The sequence below is a fragment of the Bidens hawaiensis genome, unplaced genomic scaffold, assembly GCF_021521415.1.
Source record: "Bidens hawaiensis isolate Kalapana, Puna unplaced genomic scaffold, B.hawaiensis_p1.1 tig00001576_1, whole genome shotgun sequence".
NCBI classification, from domain to species: Eukaryota; Viridiplantae; Streptophyta; class Magnoliopsida; order Asterales; family Asteraceae; genus Bidens; species Bidens hawaiensis.
In genome coordinates, this window is record NW_027491089.1 from 2,094,418 (window position 1) to 2,120,247 (window position 25,830).

At 37.9% G+C, this 25,830-nt stretch overlaps 1 protein-coding gene across 1 annotated transcript in view; it reads left to right on the forward strand.

Annotated features, from left to right (window-relative positions):
* Window positions 1-4,173: 4,173 nt before the first annotated feature.
* The window catches only part of LOC143588911 (TMV resistance protein N-like), a 58,258-nt gene continuing 36,601 nt past the window's right edge, over window positions 4,174-25,830 (forward strand). Inside the window, exons 1-4 of the mRNA XM_077069807.1 lie at window positions 4,174-4,647; window positions 4,755-4,798; window positions 5,626-5,905; window positions 6,018-6,719. Coding sequence (XP_076925922.1) covers window positions 4,174-4,647; window positions 4,755-4,798; window positions 5,626-5,905; window positions 6,018-6,719 — 1,500 coding nt within the window. The remainder of the gene's footprint in view (window positions 4,648-4,754; window positions 4,799-5,625; window positions 5,906-6,017; window positions 6,720-25,830) is intronic.

Consider the following 25,830-nt stretch of genomic DNA (forward strand, 5'->3'; position numbering starts at 1 on the left):
ATACACATCCTCCATGACCCGTTGCTTTTCTTTACCATCACAGGATTGGCTACCCATGTCTGGTATCGGATCGGGCGGATGATGTTTGCGCGCAATAAATCCTCAACTTGTTCATTCATGGCCCTCGCCTTTTCATCCCCCATGATTCTCTTCTTTTGAGCAATTGGCTCTACAGACTTGAAGGTGTTTAGAGAATGCTGCGCCAGGTCTCGCGGAACCCCAGTCATATCAGAGTGTTGCCACGCGAAGACCGACATATATGCTGTGAGCAACCTTTTCATTCTCAACCTCGTGTCGTCTGATATCGTAGCGCCAATTGTGATTTTTTGCTCCGGGAATTTCGGGTTGAGGATCCATTCCTCTGGCGCGTTATCTGCCATTGGAATTTTCATTCTCCCCTCCCGCGGAGTACTTGTCACTGCGCACAAATGATCTCGGTATACAAAAGTGACACCTGTTGGTGTTGGGAACCCCAACGCGCCGTGCGCTGGCGACGGTATGGCGTTAAATTGGGCAATCGTTCCCCTTCCTAAGATCATATTGTGGCAAGAAGTGGTGGGCAAGACCAAGAAGTTGACAACTTCAGCTCGCTTGTGTTTCTCGTCCCCCATAGTTAGCTCAAATTGTATTTGACCTAGGGGATGAATGATTTCATTGGAAACACCAGAGATTGGTGCATTCACAATTTCAAGCCTTGCCTGGTCTGCCGGATCCAGTTTCCTGAAACATTGCTCATACATTATGTCTGATTCGCTGCCAGTGTCCACCAGGACTTTTGACACTTCGTAATGAGCAATGTGTGTAGTGATAACAAGAGGACTGCTGATGGAAGGGCCTCCCCTGATTGTTGGGAAGATGACTTGTTGCTCGCGCCAATCTCCTTGGATTTGCGCGCTTCTTTTTCTTGATGCTTGCCCTTGCCTTCCTCCCTCAGCTACACAGATTCTTTTGTACTTTTTGCTGGCAGAGGCTCCGTCTGGTTGTTCATTTTCTGGTCTTGCGTTTTTTACCAGGTGAGCCAGCTTGCCTGATTTCACATCCTTCTCAATTGCATCCTTCAAATGATGGCATGCATCGGTGTTGTGTCCAGTGGATTTGTGAAACTCACAGTACTTGCCACTATCTGATGGTCCCTTGTAGTGTAGTGGCTTGGGGCTTTTGAACTGGACATTCTCAGTGCTTAACACCTGTGAAGGTGTTTTAGTGAGGGGAGTCCATATTCTTGGCAGAGGTCTGCTAGGATCTCTGCCGCCCTCCCTCCTGTCACCCTCCCCGCGATTACGAACATCTTTTTGGGGCTGGGGTGAGCTTGGTTGCGCCTGTTTTTCTGCGGAAGAAAAACTGGTTGGTTGCAACCTGGACCATACAGATTTCTGCTTGCCCCGCTTTTCTTTGCTGCGCGGCGACTCAGCTTGATGCGCTCTTTCTCTTGCCCTATCTTGGGCAATTTGTTTCTCATTTCTCGCGAAAACTCGCGATGCCTCCATTAACTTGGCCCACGTGGTGGGCATGCCATCTTTGCTTACGAGAGCTCGGCGGAGTTGATCACTGCGCGCGCCTTGTATAAAGGCCACGCGCAGGAGTTGCTCAGTTATACCTCTGATTGCCAGAGACTCCTGATTGAAACGAGTGATGTAGTCTTCAATCGTTTCATCATTCCTGCGTACGCAGTGCATGATGTCATCAGGATCGCGCGTGTGTCTGCGCTGCTGTACGAAGTGGGCTTGGAACTTTTCTAATAGTTCCTCGAACCCATCAATTTGCCCGGTCGGCAAGCTCTCGAACCATACCCGAGCCGCGCCCGTGAGGCAGCGAGCAAACATATGACACCATGTTGGCATCGTCCAGCTCTCTAGGTTTCCCGTGTTGTAAAAACCTTGCAAGAAATCGTCTGGATCTGTTGTGCCGTCATATTTACCCAAACCACTTGGCATCTTGGTTTTGTGCTGGATGGGAGCCTGCGCGATGCGCGCAGTGAACTTTGAATGTTTTACCAAGATGGCTGGTCTGTACGGTGTGGTTACATCCACCTGCCCTCTAACTGGTGGGCTGTACGACATGTGTAGATCCGGATCGGCTCTGGCTCCAGGCGCCATGTTTACAGGCGCGCGGAGCTGTGAGCCTCCTGCATGAGTATCTCGCGTCTTCCTCATGCTGTGCACTTCTTCATCACTGAACTCAGTGTGTGCAGTGTGAACAGAATGTCCGTCTTCCGGCGCGCGCGGCCTTTTTGTTCCATGAACAGTTTGCTTATCAAACGCTTGCCTTTGTGTTAGGTCGGCTAGCTTTTTCTGTTTGACCATTTCATTGTACTGTTCCATTAGACGCCGCTGCTCGTTTATGAGCCATTCTTTCGGATCATTTGTTTCATCTTCTGGACCCATTGGTCCTTTTTGTTTCGCGCCGGCAAGATTTTGTAATGTGAGATCGTCTGGAGGAGTTTCAGTCTGGCCGTGAGGAGTTGTGATGAAGGGACGGTTACTGGTGGTGCACGTAGACTCACGCGGCACCCTCAGAAACTGCTGTCCCTCATTAACACCCTCACGTTCAATATCCTCCAGAACTTGATCAACGTTACGAACGCCAGAAACCATGGTGAAAAATTTTTTTGTATAGATCTGATGAGATCTTGTTGCCGTTGTACCCACGGATGGCGCCAATGAAGAAACGTGGATCGACTCACTTGTGGCGATCTACTTTCCTCGGGTGTGATTATACTCTTTCACCGATGGTTCTCTTGGATCTGTGTTCTTCCACCTACAAAATGAAAAGCACCGTCAACTTACCCCTCAGAAAGGGACAGAGGGTCCTCTTTGGGGTAACCCTCCGGTGTGAGAATAAGTATTTGTAGGAGAAGATAATAATGTGAGAGTAAGGAAATCCAGAGAGTATTACTTAATAGCTGAATACTCTGTGATTGTATATGATTGTGTGTGTTACTGTATGTAAGTATCAGTTGTTGGATCTCTTTTCTTGTGGAGTTGATGCTGTATTTATAGTGCTAGGGTTTCCACTGATTGGGCTCAGCCTTGTTGGCCTCCTCCAATTGCTCTGCGCCACGTGTCCTTTGGGACACCTGGTGCTTTCTCATTGGTTGTAATCACGTGGTAGCACATGTCATGCTGAGTTGTCCACCTTTCATTTGGCAGCTGTCAACATCAGCATATTCTTATTCCTTAAAAAGATGCCTTCTAGAAGGTTGTCTGACGTGCACAATCAAGGTTGCCCTAATCCTGATTTGGATAAGGACGAGGTTGATTATGTGCATGTGTGATATGCGCCTATCCTGAGGATGCGCGAGGTCTTCTCTTTATTCTCACGCGCAGATGTTTCATGCGCAGATGTGATATGCACGAGCATGTGATATGCGCCACGCGCGGATGCGCCACGCGCATATGTGATACGCGTGAGCATATGTGATGCGTGAGCATCTGTGGTGCCTGGGCATATGATGCCTGAGCATGTGTGGTGCCTGGGCATATGATGCCTGCGCATGTGATGCGCATAGGTTTTGGCTTTGTGCCTTCATAATGTCTTGATTTCAAGTCACTTGTCTGTATCTTTGTGGATTGACCCGCCTCGCTCGGTGTTGAGGCGGGTACATACCTCTTCATCCCTGTTATGATTCCTAAAATACATCAAATATTTATATATTCTTATATACTTCAGGAGTTACTTAGAAAATTGAACAGTAACAAGGCTATTTAACACATTTACTTTATGTGTTATTTGTGTAACTAATTATTTATACTCATTTTTTTTGTTATAAAAGCAGACAAGGAATCTTATCTTATCTTGACCAAAAAAGTTGCCTTTACTCTCCACATGACCTGCACAAATTTTTCCACTGAAAATATCAGCTCTTGAAGGCATCTACTTTCCACATATGTACTTTATGTGTTATTTGTGTAACTAATCTTTCTATTTTATGTTATTACAGATTTCGTTTTATCCGCCTTTAAGCATTCCTTCCACCAAAAAGGCATTACAACTTACAAAGAACATGAATCTTATCTGATCGAATAAGAGGCTTTACTCTCTCCACGTTAGTGCACGTGTTTTTCAACTTAAAATATCAACCCTTGAAGAGTTATTCTATCATTTCTTACAAGTTTGTTTGCAATCAGATTTCGTTTTATTAAGATCCTTTTAAGGCTTTGAAGCGTACATTCAATGGCTTCTACTTCAGCTTCATCATTTGAAAAAAGCTTCAAATATGATGTTTTCTTAAGTTTTAGGGGAGAAGACACCCGTAAGACCTTTGTTGATCATCTGTATCATGCGCTTTGCAATAGAGGCATAACCACATACAAAGATGATGAAAAAATCGAAAAAGGGGAAAGAATCAATGAGCAGCTCGTAAGATCCATTGAAGACTCAAGAATTCACATCATTATTTTTTCCAAGAACTATGCGTCTTCATCATGGTGCTTAAACGAGCTTGTAAAGATTATGGAGTGCGAGAAGACGCAAGAGCAGACTGCTTACCCGGTGTTCTATGATGTGGAACCCACCGAAGTCCGCCACCAAAGTGGGGCAGTTGGAGAAGCCTTTGCAAAACTTGTTGCCAAACATGAAAAGGGCAGCGGGCTGTTCTCCTTCTTTAAGTGGTTCACTCGAAAGAGGAAGAGGATGGTGGAAGATGTAGTATCTTTATCATTGCATATTGCATTTGTTAACATAAAAAATAAAAATATTTTTGTTTTATAGTTGTAGAAGTTAATACTAAGAAAGTTTTGCAATTTGTTAAACAGGAAATGAAGATGATGTTGCAAGATGGAGACGTGCCATGGAAGAGGCAAGCAGTCTTGCCGGATGGGAATTGACGAATACCTTTGATGGGCAATACCTTCATCTCGTTTATATTGTCATATTCCTAGTTTAAACATGAGTATATACGCACAGGGCAATAAAAATAAGGGTTTTTCAAAATCTGTTTAAAAAATAAGAAATGTGTTAACCTTAGAACCGGTTTCACTAGTGATTAACAGTAGAAGAAGAGCTAGATTCTGCAACACAAATAAGATTACAAGAACACGAACCTTCAACCTGCATTTACTTCTTGAACGAACAAAAGAAACCTTTGGCTACAAGCTACTAATAAAACACCACAATACACCAACAAACGGTTCAATTTTTTTTATTGATAAATTACAAACTTAAAAACTCAATCGTAATTACATACACCCAGACGGTTCTAATCCTAATCAAATAGTATATAATTTGTATCTAATACAAATAGAGTTTAGGATAAGACTAAACTGAAATAAGACTACCTTATTAATTAATAAATAATAAATAAATTATTATTTGATTTCTCCTCAAAGCCACCCATGAGATTTACCGAACCGCCATTTATTCAAATATTGCTTCTTTTAAAAAATTAATAACAAAAAGATTTAAGTTTTAGTCGGAATTATAAGAAGGATCACTATTTCAAAGATACTTCTTCTATAAAATCCCAAGATTGTCTGATTTCCATTAACGAAAAAATCTTTTCAACAATTATCTTTGTAGTTTGCCTTTCATAGAAGGTGGGTCCAATAACGGTGCTCTGATATAGAATTGAAATAACTGTCCATGTGAGATGTTCACTAATCTGATTGAATCTTCTTTAAAACACAGGCATGAAGCTAAGTTCATTGAGAAAATTATTAAAGACATTTCACCAAAGCTACATTTAATCAGCTTGAATGTTGATGACAACTTAGTAGGCATGGAGACCCGGCTATTAAACGTGGTTTCATCTCTAGAACTTGATTCCAATGATGTTCTTATGATTGGGACAGGGGGATGGGAGGTGGTGGAAAGACGACTTTGGCCAGAGCTATTTTTGATCATATATCCATTCATTTTGAAAGTAAAAGCTTTGTTGAGAATGTCCGGGAACGTTCACAAGGCTCTGGTTTGAAGGAATTGCAAAAGCAGGTCCTTCAAGATGTCTTAAATGATCAAAAACTTGATGTAAAAAGTGTTTATGATGGAAAATGTATGATGAAAAAGATGATACATGGTAGAAAGGTTCTTCTTGTTCTAGATACGTGGATCATATCGAACACCTTGCTGCGTTAGCAGGTACGCCTAATTGGTTTAAGCCAGGAAGTAGAATCATCATCACTACAAGAGATGAGCAAGTGCTGATAGCACACAAAGTGAACAAAATTCATGATGTCAATCTGCTATCAGATCAGGAAGCACTTTGCCTCTTCAGTTGGCATGCATTTGGGAGAGAGATTCCAATTAACGGGTATAAAGAGTTATCAGAAAAGGTTGTACATTACGCTGCTGGTCTTCCCTTAACAATCAAAGTTTTGGGTTCACATCTTTGTGGTAGAAGTGAACTTGACTGGGTAGATGCCATAAATAGACTAAAAAATATTCCGCTGAAAGAAACTCTAGAAAAATTGGAACTAAGCTATAATGGTCTAGAAAATGACCAGAAAGAAATATTCCTAGATGTTGTATGCGTGCTGAAAGGTGAAACAAAATACAGAGCAATCAGAATACTTGAAAGTTGTGGATTTAATGCTCGAATTGGTTTAAGAGTTCTTGAGCAAAAATCATTAATAACTATTTCCAATGGAGACGGTTTGGACATCCATGATCATATAGAAGAAATGGGCAGGAATATTGTTCGGCGTTTGCACCCTAACGAACCTAGCAAACATAGTCGATTATGGATTAAAGAGGAAATTAAAGATATATTGGTCAATGAATTGGTAAGTTTCAAGCTTATATGAATGGTGGAAAACTAGAATGTTTTCTATTTTCTATTTCACATTTTCATAACAACTTCTTTTTATTATTATTTACAGGGCACCGAAGCAAAACGAAGTATACAACTAAATTTTACGCATGTTGATCGAGAAATCATTAACATAAATGGTCTTAGAAAGATGAAGGAACTTAGATTACTTTACATGGATTCTAGATATTTATATTTAAAAAACGAAGAAGTTAGCCAATGCTTACCAGATGCCTTACAATCTCTATGCTGGCATGGATACCCTTTTCGGTCCTTACCTGAAACATTTCAAGCAAATAGGCTTGTTAACCTTGACATGCGTGGTGGAAATATATCAAAACTCGCGTAGGGGGAGAAAGAAAGGTAAATAATGGTTGATTGGTTGTTTTGCATATCGCATTTAATGTTATATTTTGTCATTGCCCTAATAATCATCAATTTTTTTCCTTATGACAGATTCTCAATAAGCTTAAGTTCATTGACCTCAGTAATTCAAAGTTGAGAACTTTTGACATTAGTATGACTCCAAATCTCGAAATGTTAAATCTTAGAGAATGCAGAGACTTTGTTGAACTCCTCATGCCCGTTGAATGTCTAAGCCTCAAGGTTCTCGACCTAAGCCATTCTAAGGTGAGTAGCCTTAACCTTGGGAAGACTCCACATCTTCGGGGATTATATCTTGAACGATGCTCTTATCTTCAAGAAATTAATGCTTCGGTGGCATGTCTAAAAAACCTAGTCGACTTTAAATTAGAGCATTGCTTAAATTTTGCATATTTTAGGGTTGACAAAGAGCATGACTCAGCTTATCTTGATTCTGCAGCTACATTTGAAATAGATGTAAAATGCGTTGATCTATCTCCACTGCATCGTAAACATAGTTTGTCAACGTTTACGTTTACATGTAAATATGTTGAACTTCGACCTTCGTGGAGTGGAAATTTTGAGAAACTTATTTCTTTTGGGCCGTGCGTTTGCAAAAACCTTGAGTACATTTTGGCAACTATCTGTGGCTTACAACATTTAAGAGAGCTTACGCTTGAAGGAAGTATTCCTCAGGACCTGTGGCGGTTAGAAAGTTTAGAGATGCTATCTTTGTGGAGGCAACAATTTCAACTTCTTCCAGATAGCATTTGTATGTTAAAACATCTAAAATCACTTAAACTTTATTCTTGTTTGGCTCTTGAACAGTTACCTGAGAATATATGTGAATTAGAGGGTTTAGAAGTCTTACGCATAACGGGTTCTGAATCTTTACTAGATATTCCGAATAATATATGTAAGATGAGAAGTTTAAAACGTTTGAAGATCACCTTTTGTGATAATATTAAGAAATTGCCGGATGAACTTGGGAGTTTAGAATGCTTGGAAGTGTTAGATATAGAAGGTACAGGCATAAGTCGTCCGCAGAGCATTTATCAATTGAAAGGTCTGCGTATTTATGGGTCCAGGGAGCAACTTGAGTCGTATGGTTTTACAACCATCTTGAAAGAACAGTGGTGCAACAGATACTCGGTCTTAATCAGTCACAACATGAGTATCTCCTTACAATGTTAATCGCTACTCTTTTTAGCTTTGATTTCACAATAAAGCGACTTTCATTGTTCATTTTTCATGTATTTAGTATGATGATAGACAAATTAGCTTCAGAACCCTTGTATTTTTCTTATCAGTAATTCTTTCTAATTTGTAAAATAACCCGTTTTGACCCATGCTATTTTTTAAAACGACTCGTCCTGACCAGCCTCATCGGTTTGCCAGGTTTACAACAAATAATCTGATCCTAAGTTTTAACTTAAGCCTGCAACTTTTTAAAAGTATTTATCAACACAGATTCCATGTTGTGACTCTTTCGTAAAGATTATAGATAGAAACACGTACATTCTTGTACATTGTAACCATATGTTTAGTAATGGAACTGGTACCAGGTATAGAACACGAACTCACACACGAACGCGAATATTATTATTGAGAAACTTCACAAAACTCAATTACAATCTCTAACCCAAAAGCAAGGGTATTTATAATCTAACATATCACGTTTAGACTACAACTAGGATTGCAAAATAATAGGACATAATAATTATACTAACAATTAAATCTAAGCACATTTAATTGTTTACAATTATCCACTCCATATTTAAATCATGTTACTTAATCTTGCACGCCAAGTAACGCCTTGAACCGAAATTCCCAACAATCACCCCCGGAATTTTGAACTCGAAACCGACAAGTCTTCAACTCCAAGTAATTCCCGCATCTCCTTGAATTTGATTCTCCCAAGAGCCTTCGTCAAGATATCGGCACATTGCTTAACACCAGTAACATGCTCGACACTTACCTCTTCACGATCAACACATTCCCGAATGTAGTGAAACCGAGATTTAATGAGTTTGGTCTTTCCATGGAAAAACGGATTCTTCACAAGAGTTATTGCTAATGTATTATCAATACGTAACACCACTGCTTGAATATCCTTGTCGAATAACTCACTTATCAAGTCTTTTAGCAAAACTGCCTGACACGCGGCTGCGCTTTGATGTGTGGGTAGAAATATGTGTATTAAGTGTTTAGAGTCGTGTGTTTTGATTAGTTATATATTGTGAACACGATTACTTTGAGTGCGTTTGTGGTTATAGGTGTGCGGAGCTTAAAGAAGCTAATTTGGAGCATTCATGATGGAGTGGAAATGAAAATGATGATCCATGAGAATATAGAGAATTGAAATATGAAGACGTGGCCACAAACGGGGAGGAAAACGGAGTTGAAACGAAGATTTTATGAAGAAAACAGTTTGGCCTAGCAGGACTGTAACACAGAGTGACCAGACCGTAGCTTACGGTCTGACAGTAGCTTACGGTGGCCAGACCGTAGCTTACGGTCTGGTTTGACAAAAAAAGAGATTTTGGTGATTTTTCTTCCATATTTAAGGCCCAAAAACCCTAATATCAAAATCATTCAATCATAATCAGTCTTGGGACTTCTTGGAGGCCATCATACACCATCCTAACACTTACCAATCATCACAATCATCCATGTTCTCATCATCTCAACCAAGAATCAAGATCTTCAAGATGCATATGCTAGGCTAAAGTTTTAGTGACCATCTCCAGGCATAGGGTGGTGTTTGTATGCAAGACCTTCTGGTATTTTGAACTTTAATATTGGATTTGGATTTAGTTAATCATTCGGTTAGTTGAATCTATACATTTGTTTATGCATTCAACAGTTTTTCGTAATTGAATGTTTTGTGTTTTTATCAGATTTGTGGTCATTAACTTTAAGGATTAAGTTCTTTGAGACATTGGCCCATTTATCATTTACCATTAAATCACTTACATTTATCAAACCTTAAAACTGGTAATCAATTAGGTTATTATTCCTCCAAACCAACTGTTCGGATTAAGTTCTGTCAATTAGTGAGATCAAATATTTAGTCTTTTGATTATAAGTGTAATCAATCGAGTTTTCAAATAGGTTTAACAATTGGTCTAGTGTGCTTCACAACCTGAAACCTAGAGTTTGGTTACTTTTCTCTAACTGTTTACAAACAAATCATTATTTAATCTGCTTGACATCGTTTGTCCACCCTAGAATAATTAATTAAAAAGCCATTAAACTTGATTAGCAATTTCCACTGATTCCCTGTGGATTCGACACCTTATTTGCCCTAGCTAGTAAAGGTTTTATAAATTTTTTTGATTGACCTTTCGACATCGATCAAAATGGCGCCGTTGCCGGGGAATCAACGCGCAAAGTGTTAGTTTAGTGTTTTTTTTACTTTTAGTTTTATTTTATTTTTGTCAGTTTTATGTTTGGTATTTGTGTGTTTCATGTGCACTCAGTATGACGTGGAGTTGGGTCTATGACCCACATGAAGGATATAAGGCCGTGAAGGATGATGACCCGTAACGTACACATTCATATCATGGCCCACCTTCACCAAACTCTCAAGGCTTCTACAAGTCAGATAACCAAAGGAGCTTCAACGAGTAGGGTCGCAACATGCGGTACCAAAATTATTCATCGCCTCAATCTGATTATAATGATTATAAGGGTTATTATGGGTCAACAACAGGTAACCACGAAAACTCGTATCAAAGTAATTCTCAATCTCAGAAGAGAATTAATTGTTACCAGTTTGAGGATGATTCGGACTATGATAGTGAAGGGTCCGATACGCCAAGTTTTGTAAGTTATCAAGAGGAGGATGACTACTACTGCCATGAACATCCTCAACCAATATACGAGGAAGTACATCAACATTATAATCATGGTGGTACATATCAAAGAAATTATCAACAAGATCAAGAAGATTCTTCGGGTAACAAAGAAGTTTCTTGGAAAGATGTTATAGATTTTCTGAAGGAGATGAAGAGAGATCAAGAAGCTCACAATAATCAGAGGTTAGAACTCCAGGAGACGTTTAATGACGCTCAAGATAAACTGGTGAGTCAGCTATTAGAAGAGGTGGCTCAAATTGAACGAGAACAAGAAAAGTTGGCTAGTGGTGCCATGGTTAATGAGGAAGTGATAGAAGAGGCTCTAGATCTTTCAGAGAATGAATTTGAGGATCTGATTTTGGAGAATAATATCACACCAATTCCTCTAGTTACCGAAGAGCCAATGAATGCATCAGTTGTGGTTGATGATGAGGATATAAAGGGGGAGAGTTTGGATCTTTTGGGGCATGAAGTTGAATGTTTAGACCCGATTGAAGACATAGTAACCTTTAAAGAACCGGTGACTGAAGTAACCCAGGTCCAGGTGAAGGTGAATCCCAGTCGTTTTCCCATTTTGGTCACGCATATAAATGAAGATTGGGGTAATGGTGCAAGTTCAAAGAAGAGGAAAGTGAGTTTGGAAGACCTTGAACAAAATATGGTGAAGTGGCCTTGTATTCGGTTTACACACATGTCCACCACAGAGAAGAAGGTATGGGCACAAAATTTTAATTACCGAGCATACACGGGAAATTCGATGGGAAAATGTTTGGTTCGACCACGATCGAATCCTAGTGTTTTAATCTCAAGAAAGAGGGTGTGGGCTCGATGTGTGAGTTGCCGGGCATATGTGGGAAACATTGAAGGTAAATGTTCATTCACATCGACTCATAATTGTTTATTAGACATCTTGAACATGAAGGAAGAAGAGGAGCCAAGATGTGTCAACTACCGAGCTTTTACAGGGAATTCGGTAGGAAAGTGTTCGCTTAGACCACCGTAAACGTCATACCAGGTAACGGCCTGACTGAAGACCTTAACAAAAACTTAGCGCAAATCGGGAGGCAACCCGGATTTTAATTTCAATTTGTATTTTATTTTATTTTTTTGTTTGTTTAACCGTTTTATTTCAAGCGTACCACTGTAGCAAAATTCAAGTGTGGGGATGCTACACGGAAAATTCGGAGTTTTATGGTGTTTCGATGAAAGAATTTTAAGTTATGAGGTTTTGGATATCCGACGTGCTTTCATGTTCCCTTTGCTACAGTTGATTCAGGTACGTGTATATTTTTGTTGTATTTGAACTTTGTGGGTGTAGTTCACTATAAACCCTCACGAGACCTTACTCGTCCACCCGGGCTACGGGGGGTTTAAAGGGCTTGTTGCATATGCTAAATGCAATCGTGAGTCCTACGAAAGTGAGTTAGGTCTTTTAACATTTTTACTCGTTTAACAAATTCAATTATGAAATTTTTTTAACTCGGCTTGGTAATTATAATCAACAGTTTTGCAAACAGTTTAAAAGGCATATTCTAGTATTGTGAGAAGCATGCTTCTACACGTGTGAGAGTTTGCAGATATTGTTGAGTGAGTTGAGGAGACATGTTCATCTGGAGCAAGCACGAGTGCACACGAGTTACCTATATCAGGTGATTTCGCTTTCATAGTTTTCTTTGTTTTATTAGTTGCATTGTTAAAAGTGTAATTGTATAAATTGTTATGACCATCACATTACGCCCGTTTTAAAAAAAAATAAAATAATAAGCAGTAAATTTTAACCCGTCCTCGTTAATGTTCTTTTAAAAGTTATATTTTTAAACATTAAGGATAATGTCAACCTCAAGTGTGGGGATGGGGAAAATTGAAAATTTTGGCCTTAGAGTACCTTGATTGTGCGCAAATAGCGGAATTCTAACTTGTTAATTGCTAGTATTAATGTCAAGTAGAGGTCTTTGGTCATGGTCAGTTTTTAAGCTTCTCGAAAGTCTTCCCATGCAAATGGTTTTCAAAAATAGAAAATTAAAATGAACCGTCTAGATGGGCATAACGAGTCATGGGAACAGGTACACATGTTTATATCGTCAACCCTATTCCTCCGGTACGTGTGTGAGTTGACCCAAATATATATAATACACATATAATATATAGTACACACATGTCATTTGAGTGCTTTCATTGATGTTCATGGATTATGGGATCGTAGTTGGCAAAATGCAAAAGTGATAGAGGCAATTAGGTTAAGCCTCATCTGGATGAGCCAGAGTGTGGGTACTGGGGGGTTGGGGCCACATACATTATACATATGAGGATGGTTAATGAGAGGGGCGGGGGTTGGGTCCCTTAGAAAACCATTTTCTGGACTTATTTTTAATTTGGTTAACCCCAACATTATGTTACGAGACAATCCGGCTTACTAGGTTTATTTGTAATTGCATTTGTTTTTGATTGTGTATTTGTATTTGTTCCAGTATTAAGCATTTCATTGTTATGATTTTAAAAATAATTGAGGAAAAAGCCAAAAATATGTCAATGTATATTCAGTTATGTATATAGTAGTTTGTTTATGTAAAAAAAAAGGAGAAAAAAAAAGCAAAATAATAATAATAATAAAAGTCAAAGAAAAGCTCAAAAAGAGTCAATGTTCTAGTCAGTATTGGTTGTAAATGAAAGTCAGCGAGTTTGTTTAGTTGTTTAGTCGTTGGAATAAATTAAGTCATTGTTTATTTAGTTGTTTTGTAATAAGCCAGATCGGATCGTCTTAGCTACTTCAAAAATTCCTTTCCATACCCTTACACTTGGCCCCGTTACAACCCTTTTTAAGACCTCTTGATTTGCATTTGTGTCAAAGCAGCTTTATGGATGAATATTTGCTTATGAGTGATATTGAGAGCAGAATGATACTAGCACATCTTTTGCTAGTCCAGATATTAAACCGAGAGGAGAGATATTATATTATGAGGGGTATGACCATGTGTGCCTTAACCGGAAACAAAGTACACTCGTTTGGGCAGTTTCAAAATTTTAAAATGTATCATTAAATTATTTGGTGGGTTATCAACCTTGACAGTGTCAATTCTTGGGAATCGGGTATGACCTTATACCTCACTAGTATTAATACTTATAATTGATGAACCGTCGATCGAGGTGTATATGTTGCATCAGAGTTTCTTGAGGGCAAGCAAATGATAAGTGTGGGGATGTGATGTGTGGGTAGAAATATGTGTATTAAGTGTGTAAAGTCGTGTGTTTTGATTAGTTATATATTGTGAACATGATTACTTTGAGTGCGTTGGTGGTTATAGGTGTGCGGAGCTTAACGGAGCTTAAAGAAGCTAATTTGGAGCATTCATGATGGAGTGAAATGAAAGTGATGATCCATGAGAATATAGAGAATTGAAATACGAAGACGTGGCCGCAAACGGGGAGGAAAACGGAGTTGAAACGAAGATTTTATGAAGAAAACAGTTTTGGCCTAGAAGGACCGTAAGGCAGAGTGACCAGACCATAGCTTACGGTCTGACAGTAGCTTACGGTGGCCAGACCGTAGCTTACGGTCTGGTCGTAGCTTACGGTCTGGTCTGACGAAAAAAGAGATTTTGGTGATTTTTCTTCCATATTTAAGGCCAAAAAACCCTAATATCGAAATCATTCAATCATAATCAGTCTTGGGACATCTTGGAGGCCATCATATACCATCCTAACACCTACCAATCACCACAATCATCCATGTTCTCATCATCTCAACCAAGAATCAAGATCTTCAAGATGCATATGCTAGGCTAAAGTTTTAGTGACCATCTTCGGGCGTAGGGTGGTGTTTGTAAGCAAGATCTTTTGGTATTTTGAACCTTAATATTGGATTTGGATTTGGTTAATCATTCGGTTAGTTGAATCTATACATTTGTTTATGCATTCAACAAGTTTTCATAATTGAATGTTTGTGTTTTTATCAGTTTATTGATTTGTGGTCATCAACTTTTAGGATTAAGTTCTTTGAGTCATTGGCCCATTTATCATTTACCATTAAATCACTTACATTTATCAAACCTTAAAACTGGTAATCAATCATGTTATTATTCATCCAAACCAATTGTTCGGATTAAGTTATGTCAATTAGTGAGGTCAAATATTTAGTCTTTTGATTATAAGTGTAATCAATCGAGTTTCCCAAATAGGTTTAACAATTGGTCTAGTCTGCTTCACAACCTGAAACCTGGAGTTTGGTTACTTTTCTCTAACTGTTTACAAACAAATCATTATTTAATCTGCTTGACATCGTTTTTCCACCCTAGAATAATTAATTAGAAAGCCATTAAACTTGATTAACACTTTCCACTGATTCCCTTTGGATTCGACACCTTACTTGCCCTAGCTAGTAAAGGTTTTATAAATGTTTTTGATTGAACTTTCGACATCGATCACGCTTGCCGAGTTGCCGCCATATACTCTGCTTCACACGATGAGAGTGCAACCGTACACTGTTTCTGAGAACGCCAAGTAATTGGTGAAGACCCAAGATAAAACATGTGCCCCGTAGTGCTTCTTCCATCGTCTTGGTCAATATTATGGCTACTATCACTATAACCAAGTAACACGTTTTTCCCATGAGTGTAAAAATACCAAAACTGAGAGTACCTTGAATATAACGAAGAATTTGCTTTATAAGAGTTGCATGAGATTTCTTCGGGCTTTGCATGTACTGGCTTATGACTCTGACAGAATACGCCAAGTCGGGACGAGTTTGTAAAAGGTACCGGAGACACCCGGCAATCTTTCGATATCTCGTAGCATCAAAATCTTCTTCGTCTTCAAATATAGAAACTTTTATACTCGGAATTTGATCAGGATTGCAAATCTCCATTCCCGCTTCTGCTAAAATTTTCTTCGCATACGCTTCTTGCTTAATTTTTATCCCATCGTTGCTTTGTGAAACTTCAATTCCGAGATAATAAGTTAGCTTTCCCAAATCCGACATCTCAAAGTTTAAAGCCATCTCGCGCTTAAACTCCATAATTAAGTTTAAATTGGAACCCGTCATGATTAAGTCGTCAACGTACACACCGACTATTAAAAGATCGGCTCCAATTTTCTTTCGGTATACCGCTTGTTCTTCTATGCACCGGTGAAACTTCATATTTAACAAAATACCATTCAACTTTGTATTCCACGCCCTCGGAGCTTGCCTTAAGCCGTACAACGCTTTGGATAAGTTGTATACTTTGTGCTCTTCACCCTTTTTAACAAAACCGAGCGGTTGAGTAGCAAAAACTTGTTCTTTTAACTCGCCATGTAGGAACGCGGATTTGACATCGAGGTGATGCAATTCCCAACCTCCATTCACTGTGAGAGATAATAATAAACGAACCATTTCGAGTCTAGCCACTGGTGCAAAAACCTCGTCAAAGTCGACTCCGGGTTGCTGAACATAACCCTTTTCCACGAGTCTTGCCTTGTGTTTATTAAGCGAGCCATCCGCGTTTCTTTTAACCTTGAAAACCCACTTTAAACCAATCGCCTTTGCACCACGTGGTAACTCGGTCAACGTCCACGTATTATTTTTATTAATCGACTCAATTTCGACACCCACTTCGGTTTCGATTTTGCATCATCAAAACAAACCGGTTCATCGTCAGCAAGCAATAACAAATCTTCATCAATTATACTCGAATTCAAGACATAATCATTAAAATGTACCGGGGTAACCGTGGCTCGAGATGATCTCCGGACACCCGGCTCAGGTGTAACTGTGTTGCTTGTACCATTCGGGCTTGTTGGAGCATTTTCGACTATCGGTTCTTCGTCGTCTTCTTCACCCCCGTCACCACTTGAAATCGTAGAGTTTGACTCTGGGCTCGACACGATGTTTTCGGTATTAACGGTTCCTTCTCCGGTATCAATTTCATCACCAAAGTTAACCCAAAACATGCCAGGTGATCGATCCTTCTCGTTGATTGCCTCGGTACTTTTACCCAATTCCAACTTTGCTTTTCGTCAATCATCGTGTCACCCTCTCGACTCACAACAATTTTCTTAGTCGATGGATTGTATAAACGATACGCCGCCAAACCTTTCTCACTCCCGAGATAAACTAAACGAGTCAAATGATCGTCTAACTTCTTAATATTTCCCGCAACTACTTTTGAATACGCAACACATCCAAAAACTTTAAGAAATTTAAGATTCGATTTCTTTTTTTGTAATATTTCATACGGTGTTTTGTCTTTTAACGATCGAGTTGGAATTTTATTAATCACATCGGTTGAATGCCTCACCGCTTCACCCCACATATAATTCGGTTATTGTCTCGCTTTTAATATGCTCCGACTAATATCCAATACCGTACGGTTTCGCCTATCCACGACACAGTTTTGTTGACGTGTATATGGAGCGGTTAAATGCCAATAAACCCCTCGTTTTCAGAGAACCGATTGAAATCACGAGAGGTAAATTCCCCCCTCAATCGGTTCCCGATCGAAACGTCTTGATTTTCTCACTATTTTCCGCTTCCACCATGACTTTAAATCGCTTGAAGGAATCAAACGCTTCACTTTTTTCCTTCAACAAAAAAGTCCACATGAAAAGTGAAAAATCATCTATCAAGACAAACACATACCTATTTCCAGCTATGGTACTAGGAGTAATGGGGCCGCATAAATCTCCATGGATTAGTTCCAACGCTCAGGTTGCTCTAAAATTCGCCAACTTCGGAAACGGTTTCCTCGTTTGCTTACCGACTAAGCACGAGTCACAATTTGATTTTCTTGATCAACTTTTGGCATTCTAACGACATATTATTTTTCACCATTTGTTATATAGACTCGAAATTTAGGTTTCCTATTCTCGCGTGCCAAAGCCAATTCAAATTATCAATCCCGGCTTGTAAACACACGGGTTTCCCCGTCTTTAATTTTATCGTATAAAGACGATTCTTGGATCGAGTAACCCGCATCAACAATTTTCCTTGATCATCATACATCAACAAGTAATCGTCTTTCATACGAATATCACAACCACTTTCCATTGCTTGCCCAAGACTAATAATATTACTTTATAAACTAGGAATATAATAAATGTCGGTCAATAATTGTTGCTCCCCCATTTTATCGACTAGCAATATCGACCCTTTTCCGCAAATATCAACATAAGACCCATCTCCAAATTTAAGTTTGCCACTAACACGCTTATTTAACTCATAGAAAATAGATAAACTACCCGTCATATGGTTGCTCGCTCCATTATCCAGATACCACAAGTTTTGTTCGTTCGAACCACCCTCATAATATTTTGGTATAACCTTATGTTCATTCAAGTACACTTTTTCTTGAACACACTGCACCATATAGAGGGACGGGTCTTTTTCTTTTGCTTCGGCCAAATGTGCTTCTCTCTCTTTCCTTCGTACCAGACACCTCGAAACGAAGTGACCAAGTACATCACAACGAAAGCATTGAACTTCTGAGTAATCCTTTTTACCCTTTCGTTTATCCCCTTCGTTGACCCTCCTTGTGAACCACGGTTCTAACTCCCACGTCCACCACCACGTCCATTACCACGTCATCGGTTCGAACCTTTCTCGCGCCCCTACTCGATTCGCGTGAAAACTAATTCGAATTCGAAGAGGATTCAAAATTATTAAACAAAAGTTTACCTTCTTCAGAACGCAACACGTGCCCTTTGATACGCTCCTCATAAGCATTGAACCTCCGGGCAACATCCTCCAAACCGACTATTTTAAGGTCTAACACTTGCTCGAGGGATGCTATAACTTGGATAAACCGGCTCGGCCGGCTTGTGAAGAATTTCTGGACTAGCTTCCTTTCTTCATACGGTTGTCCAAGTGTGGCTGCTTTAGAAGGGTCGCGGTCATTCTCGAGGCATACTCGTCAATGGTTTCGGTTTCTTTCATCATCATACCGTCAAATTCACGTATTAACGTATGAAGTCTAGCATCCTTCACACGTTCCGCACCCATATTTCTTGACTTTATGGCATCCCACATCTCTTTTGCCAATTTAAAATTACCGATTTGGAGTATTTGTTCCTTGGGAATCGACAGAAACAGAAGCGCCTTCGCAATGTTATTTTTCTTCGCGTCATTAGAGCCCGGGTTAATTACATCCCAAACTCCATGAATCCCAAAAATAACCTCCATATGCATATTCCAAATCATGTAGTTCATTTTCTTCAAACGCGGACACTTAAACGACCCAGAGATCGTCTCTTTTCCCGTTTGGCTCGCGTCACCCATCTTGTTTTTACGGCTGCATGTTTTTGAAAAATCCTTTGGTGTAACTGGTTCAATTTTCCAGCCTACACGATTAAACCCAATTCCGAATCTGACCCGAACATGCCTTTCGGTTTCAGAAGCAAACACAAGTGATTCTCTTTCAATTGAAACAGCACTAGTTTTGCTTTTGAGCCTTCCAGATCATGGACTCTATTTGTTTGGTGAATTATTAATAAATAATGCAATAATGGAATTCACTTTACTGAATGGTTTTTTTTATCAAACTAAACTCCTTGGTCAAAACAAACCATAAGTCACGTGAGAGGTTGAACAACCTCCACCTTGATAATTGTACCTTCTTTACAGTTACCTCAACAAAAGAACAGGATTCTAATCACCAACCACCACTTGATATTCTTTTCTTTTGCTGACCAGATTCAAACAACTCAATCGTCCACCGATTGAACTCTCCAAATCAGAACTCAGGTTATTACTGCTCTGATTTAGCTGAACGAACCTTCGACAATTGCACAATTGCAGGTTTCTGATAATCGGACAAAGTTCCCTCACGTCGCGGGTTTTGTTTCCGGTGGTAGGTACACGTCGATCGTTGATTGCAGGCTACTGTTGGAGTATGAATGTGATCACAGATGCAGGTCGCAGGTCTTCTTCTTTAAGGCTCTGATACCAGGTATCGAACACGAACTCGCACACGAATACGAATATTATTATTGAGAAACTTCACAAAACTCAATTACAATCTCTAACCCCAAAGCACGCGTTTAGACTACAATTATGATTGCTAAATATTAGGACATAATAATTATACTAACAATTAAATCTAAGCACATTTAATTGTTTGCAATTATCCACTCCATATTTAAATCATGTTACTTAACATTGCACGCCAAGTAACGCATTGAACCGAAATCCCAACAGTTTAGTTGATTGACAGCACAAGTATATATAACATCTTTCAAAATAATATTTTTAACTTTTGAAAATATATTTAAAAACGTTATTACGTAATTTAATTTGTACATTGTATTAACATACAATTTCGTTGAGCTTATAAATTAAAACAATAAAATATTATTTATAAAAATTTAAAATGTATATGTTAATTTAGTAAATATAGTAATAATGTACGGTTACAATATACAAGTATTTAAAACAAATAAAGGTTATCGATTTATTCAAAATTTTCTCTTTATTTAGGGATTTGTCAAGCAATATCATGAAGGTGTAATGTTTTATTGAAAATTTAATCAAGTAAATTTGAAGTAGTTTATTAAAAATTTATGGACAATTTGTATAGAATTACGAAATATACTTTCGAATGTGCTGAACTAACAATAATCAATTCTGTCAAAAACATATTTACAGGTTATACTTGAAATAAAAAACGATAACCAATTCTGTTCTGATCGTATATAATATATGCACACCACTGCTCGATGAAATGCATGTGTGAAAATTGTCATGTTAAAATCAGCTTTTTCAATATTTGTTGTCCGGATTGTGACCAGCAAAAGGTGACTGGCCCGTTTGTTCTGAATACCAAACCGAACTGCTTGGATATTGTTCTGGGCTCGGGTTTATCTGTAGGTCATTCGGTCTCATTCGGGTAAAGCTGAGAACTACCCTCAACCTTTTTTTTATTTTCAGCCTTTACCCAAATTATCAATTTTCCACCCGATGCTAATTCTAAACCCGAACTGACCCGCTAAAATCTCCACAACTCTGCCCATATAATCCATATATTTATTGAGTTAAATGTTTGATCTTAAGTAACTTTCATTAACTTTCATTAAGACAATGGCTTCAATAGATTGATTTGGTGATTGTGTACCGGGCATACCAAGAATGCTTTTGTTATCCATTATGTTGTGATGTTGACAACAGGAATGTTAACCGTAGTCAAAAAGTCAATATGGACCACAATGCAGTTAACCAAAAAAAAGTCAACGTTGATAAAAAGGTCAATTCTAGAAAAGTTTGTGTACTTCAAACATCAGTTGGGAGTTCAGGAATTTGAATTAAGGGAGGGTATTAACATGTAATTCAAATTAATATGGGTGATTGGGTCTACCAGTTCTTAAGGGGTTCAAGTTGAATAAGGACATTGCCAAGCGGCTGAGAAGTCTGAGTCTATTACCTTCATCTATAGTTTACTAATCGTATTCAATATCAACAGTGGAGGAACCAGAAAATTCCAAATGGGGGTTGTAATATAATTGTTTTACATTCGTAATTCAAAAGTGTACACATATTACTTTTTTTTACCGATAGTCGGTAACTGGCATCTTCGAGGTCCCATAGCTTGAAATCGTTGAAGAATTGCTTCATTTTCAACACTTGCAAAGATATCTTTCTCTACATAGCACACCAATGCATCTGTGAGAAAATTATCACCCATCTTATTACGTAAATCAGTCTTGATAAACTTCATCGCGGAAAACTATCTTTCAACAGGAGTTGTTGCAACCGGCAAGACCAAAGCCAACTCAACTAGTCGATAAACAAGGTCATATGTAATATGATATTTCATCTGAACCATTTTCTTTGCAAGTTCTCCAATATTATGAAGACCGGAAAAAACTTCATTACTTTTCATATTTGAAATGTACCAATCAAGTTGTATCCTTAGTTGTCCGAGATCAAAACCATTAAAATCATCTGAATATAACTCAGCAAGCCGTAGTAACTTCTCATGGTCAAAAGTTTGAAATGAGTCTCTAGGGTCTAGACACGCTATACATGTAAGCAACTCCGAGTTTGCCTTAGTAAAACGCTCATTCATTTCATTAAGAAGAAGATCAACAACCTAGAATCATGTGGAAATAAAATATAAAAAGTTTGCTAGCAAAAAATGTTATAAGCTGAACTTTATTAACAAAAACAAAAATAAATGAGAGTAAGGCACCTGATAAAAAATATCAACGCGAAAGCGATGGAGATATGTTTGTGGCTCATCATCAATTGTCCTTCTAACTCGACCAGGAATAACGTCTTCCATATTAGGCAAATAAATTTCATTTTTAGAACAAAATGTGGTGACTTCATTCAATAGCTCCACCCAGCCATCATCCCTGTATTTCTTTATAACATATTTCATATCTTCAATCAATCGAACCACATTACCAATATTTTGATTCTTCAATTGTAGGGCTTGTGATAGGTCATTTGTCTTTCTTAACAAGTTTAACATTAAATGGGCAATAAAGACAAACTCAAAGTTTTCATTTTCTCAGCCATACCAAGCGCATTGCCTCGAGTTTTTGCATCAGTGTTCTCTCTTGACAAATAAGCACTTCTCTCACTGGTTTCCACAAGTCTAAAAGTCGAAGTATAGTTTTAAGATGGGAAACCCAACGAGTGTCACCAGCTCGGGCTAAACTCATTTCTTGGTTTTTACCTTTTCCTGTACATACTTCACCCGTTTCAATTCGTTTCACAAAATCATCATGTTGTTTTTGTTGAATCAAATCTTTCCTTTTACATGAAGCTCCGACAATATTCACAATCTTTGTAAGGTAATCAGAAAAAGAACTTATAGATGCATATTTAGATGACGTGGCCACAACTACCGGTTGTAACTGATGTGCAAAACAATGTATATAAAACACAAACTTATTTTCAGCTAAAATTTTTTACTTCAATATATTTAGCTCTCCACGCATATTGGAAGCTCCATCTTAACCTTGACCTCTAACTTTTGACATTGTTAAATTATTTTTTGCAAAAAAATTATCAATAACACTTTTTAGGGATGATGCAATGGTGTCAGTAACATGTACTACCCCGACAAACCGTTCAATCACTTCTCCACCATCATCCACATATCTCAAAACCACCGCCATTTGCTCCTTTATAGAATAATCACGAGACTCGTCAATTAAAATAGAAAAAAAATTTATCTTTAACCTCGTTCACAATAATCTTTCTTACCTCAGTAGCACATGCATTAACTATTTCTTTTTGGATTTTAGGCGAAGTCAACTGATTATTTCCATGTGATTTTGAATTAAACGCCTTATTTACTTCCTCATTACGCTCACAATACCATTTGACAAGTTCAAGAAAATTACCTCGACTATTAGAGCTTATAGACTCGTCATGCCCGCGAAAAGCCAAACCTTGATTTAAAAGGAATCGAATCACATCAACAACAGTGGTTAATCGAACACGATAAACAATCTCATCTTGCTTACATTGTTGTGACAATACATTTTCAAGATTGTGCCTTTGATCTTTAAATAACTCAAACTGAACTCTAGCATGATTATGTCTACTATTTTGACCTCCTTCATGATCACGAAAATTTTCAAATGCCCTTTTCCAGTTTCTAAAACCATGCTTGATAAATACTTCATCCCCATGTCTATTACCGGTAGGGAACAAATAACACCACAAACAAAACGCCGCATCTTTTGATGCGCTATATTCTAACCAACAAGAACGATCAAACCATGTTTTTTGAACCTTCCTCAATTGTCCACAAATTTGTGTTTTGGGAAAATTATGACCTTTCGGTTGGAAAGCACCTTTCGTTATATAACGTCTCCTTACTTCATCTCAGATATTAATCGAATAATCATTTATTGGTTTGCGCAAGGCTGCGTCACCAACAATTTCATCTTCCAATACTTCAACTTCTTCTCGACTTCTTTTATTATTATTTTCATTGGCATTTGACGAACTTGATGGAGTCTCGATGCTTGGTTGGGGTGTTTTACCAAAATAGTTTGTGATGGAAGCGTTTCTACATACACAAATACTAAAAACTAATATCGCAATCATTATATAAAACAATAAGTTCAAGATTAGATCATATATAAAATATTAACTGATCTTGTAAATTAACTACGTAAAAGATAACTACACAACAACATTCCTAATTTACGATGGTTAAAATCATAAAGTATTAACATACTATATAATAACAATTAATTAAAACAGAAACCAAAATACAATAGAGTTAACTTACTTCATATTGTCTTTTGAGATGGGGCCACAGTAGGGAAAAGAAACACCAAAAAAATTGAAAAGTAGTAGTTGTAAAGTGAAGGCTGACTTCTGATTACTATGCACTAGGTGAAAAGTGAAAATAAATTACCAATAAGATATTAGGTTTGAATATGGGCTTATATTAAAATGATTCATTTAAATGGCCCACATTCCCATAAACCCATTTAATTTAAGAATACAGAGCCAACAACTTTTGTCATCTTCTTCATGCCCACAACTCTTTTCATCTTCTTCATTCTTCACTTTCATAGTTTTGCAGGCCAACACTTGCCAGAAACACAATATATCTACTTATTTTTTTTACTCTAAGCACTTTGTAAGAAGTAAACGAGAGGGTCAAGCTATAAAAAAAGAAAAAAAACCTACTCCGATCTACAATAAATTTGGTTGGAGGGTCAATGGACCCTCTTGACCCTCCCTTAAATCCGCCGATGAATATCAATCAACACTTGGTTAAAATACTGATAATGTGCATGTTTGTATGTATATAATTTTGTCTTTACATACATAAGACTTGTAACTTATGTAATATTTTATTTTTTTAGAATAAAAAATAAAATCTTACATTATATATCAATTTTACCTTTATGTTTTTTTTTAACATTTTAATATATTTAATACTAAAATCTGTTGGGTGTCGAATCCAGCAAATAAAATAAACCAAATTAACACATTAAGAATAGTATGAGCGAAAGTAAGGTTCGTGTCCTCAGGGATACAGATTAACTAAATTATACCAGAAATATTTCAGGTCTAGACACGATTGTTTTAAAAGGGGGTTTTGATTTAAACTTGAAATTAACGAAAACAAATTTATAAAAGAAAAGTGGATTCAAATATATAAAAACTAATTCCAACACTAAGGCAATTACTTGATTTAATTCTAGCTTATGATCATTAACAATTATGGTGCAATGACTTTTTAGTTGAACGGTTTGTATCAATAATAGACGTCACGCCGTTCGGACATCCACTCTATCTAATGTCTAATCACACGCCGTTCGGTGATTAGAGTCAACCCGCTACTCCAATCTCACGCCGTTCGGATCTTAGTGTACGGGTCGCGTGATAGAAGTATCGATTATAATCAAACACTCACGCCGTTCGGAGTGTATAATTATATTGTTTAATTCTATAATGATTTTGGGTTCATAGACAAACACAAAATATTATTTGTTTCTTTTACCAAAACTTAAAAACTAATTAGGGTTTTAAATACTGATGAACTTTATTAGAAAAATTAATAAGGTGATCAAGTTTATTAACAATCTAATATATACCGGAATAGAACCGCGTTTAAGCACAAGAATTAAACAAACAAACGAATCACATAAACGTTTCACATAAGTTTCGAATCAATCAAACCCTAGTTTTGAAATTAAATTGATCTAGCCGGACATGGTGGCTAAAACAATCAAAACGTTCAATAAACAAAACATTAAAAATAATAAAGCTTACAAAACAAGAAACAAAAACCCAAAGGTTGTATGTTCTCTGCCGTCAAAACGATGATCCATCCCAAATCCCTAACGAAGGTTTTCTTTAATATTCTTGCTGCTCACACAAACAAATTTCGATTGAGGCCTACTAGCCCAAGTGCATGA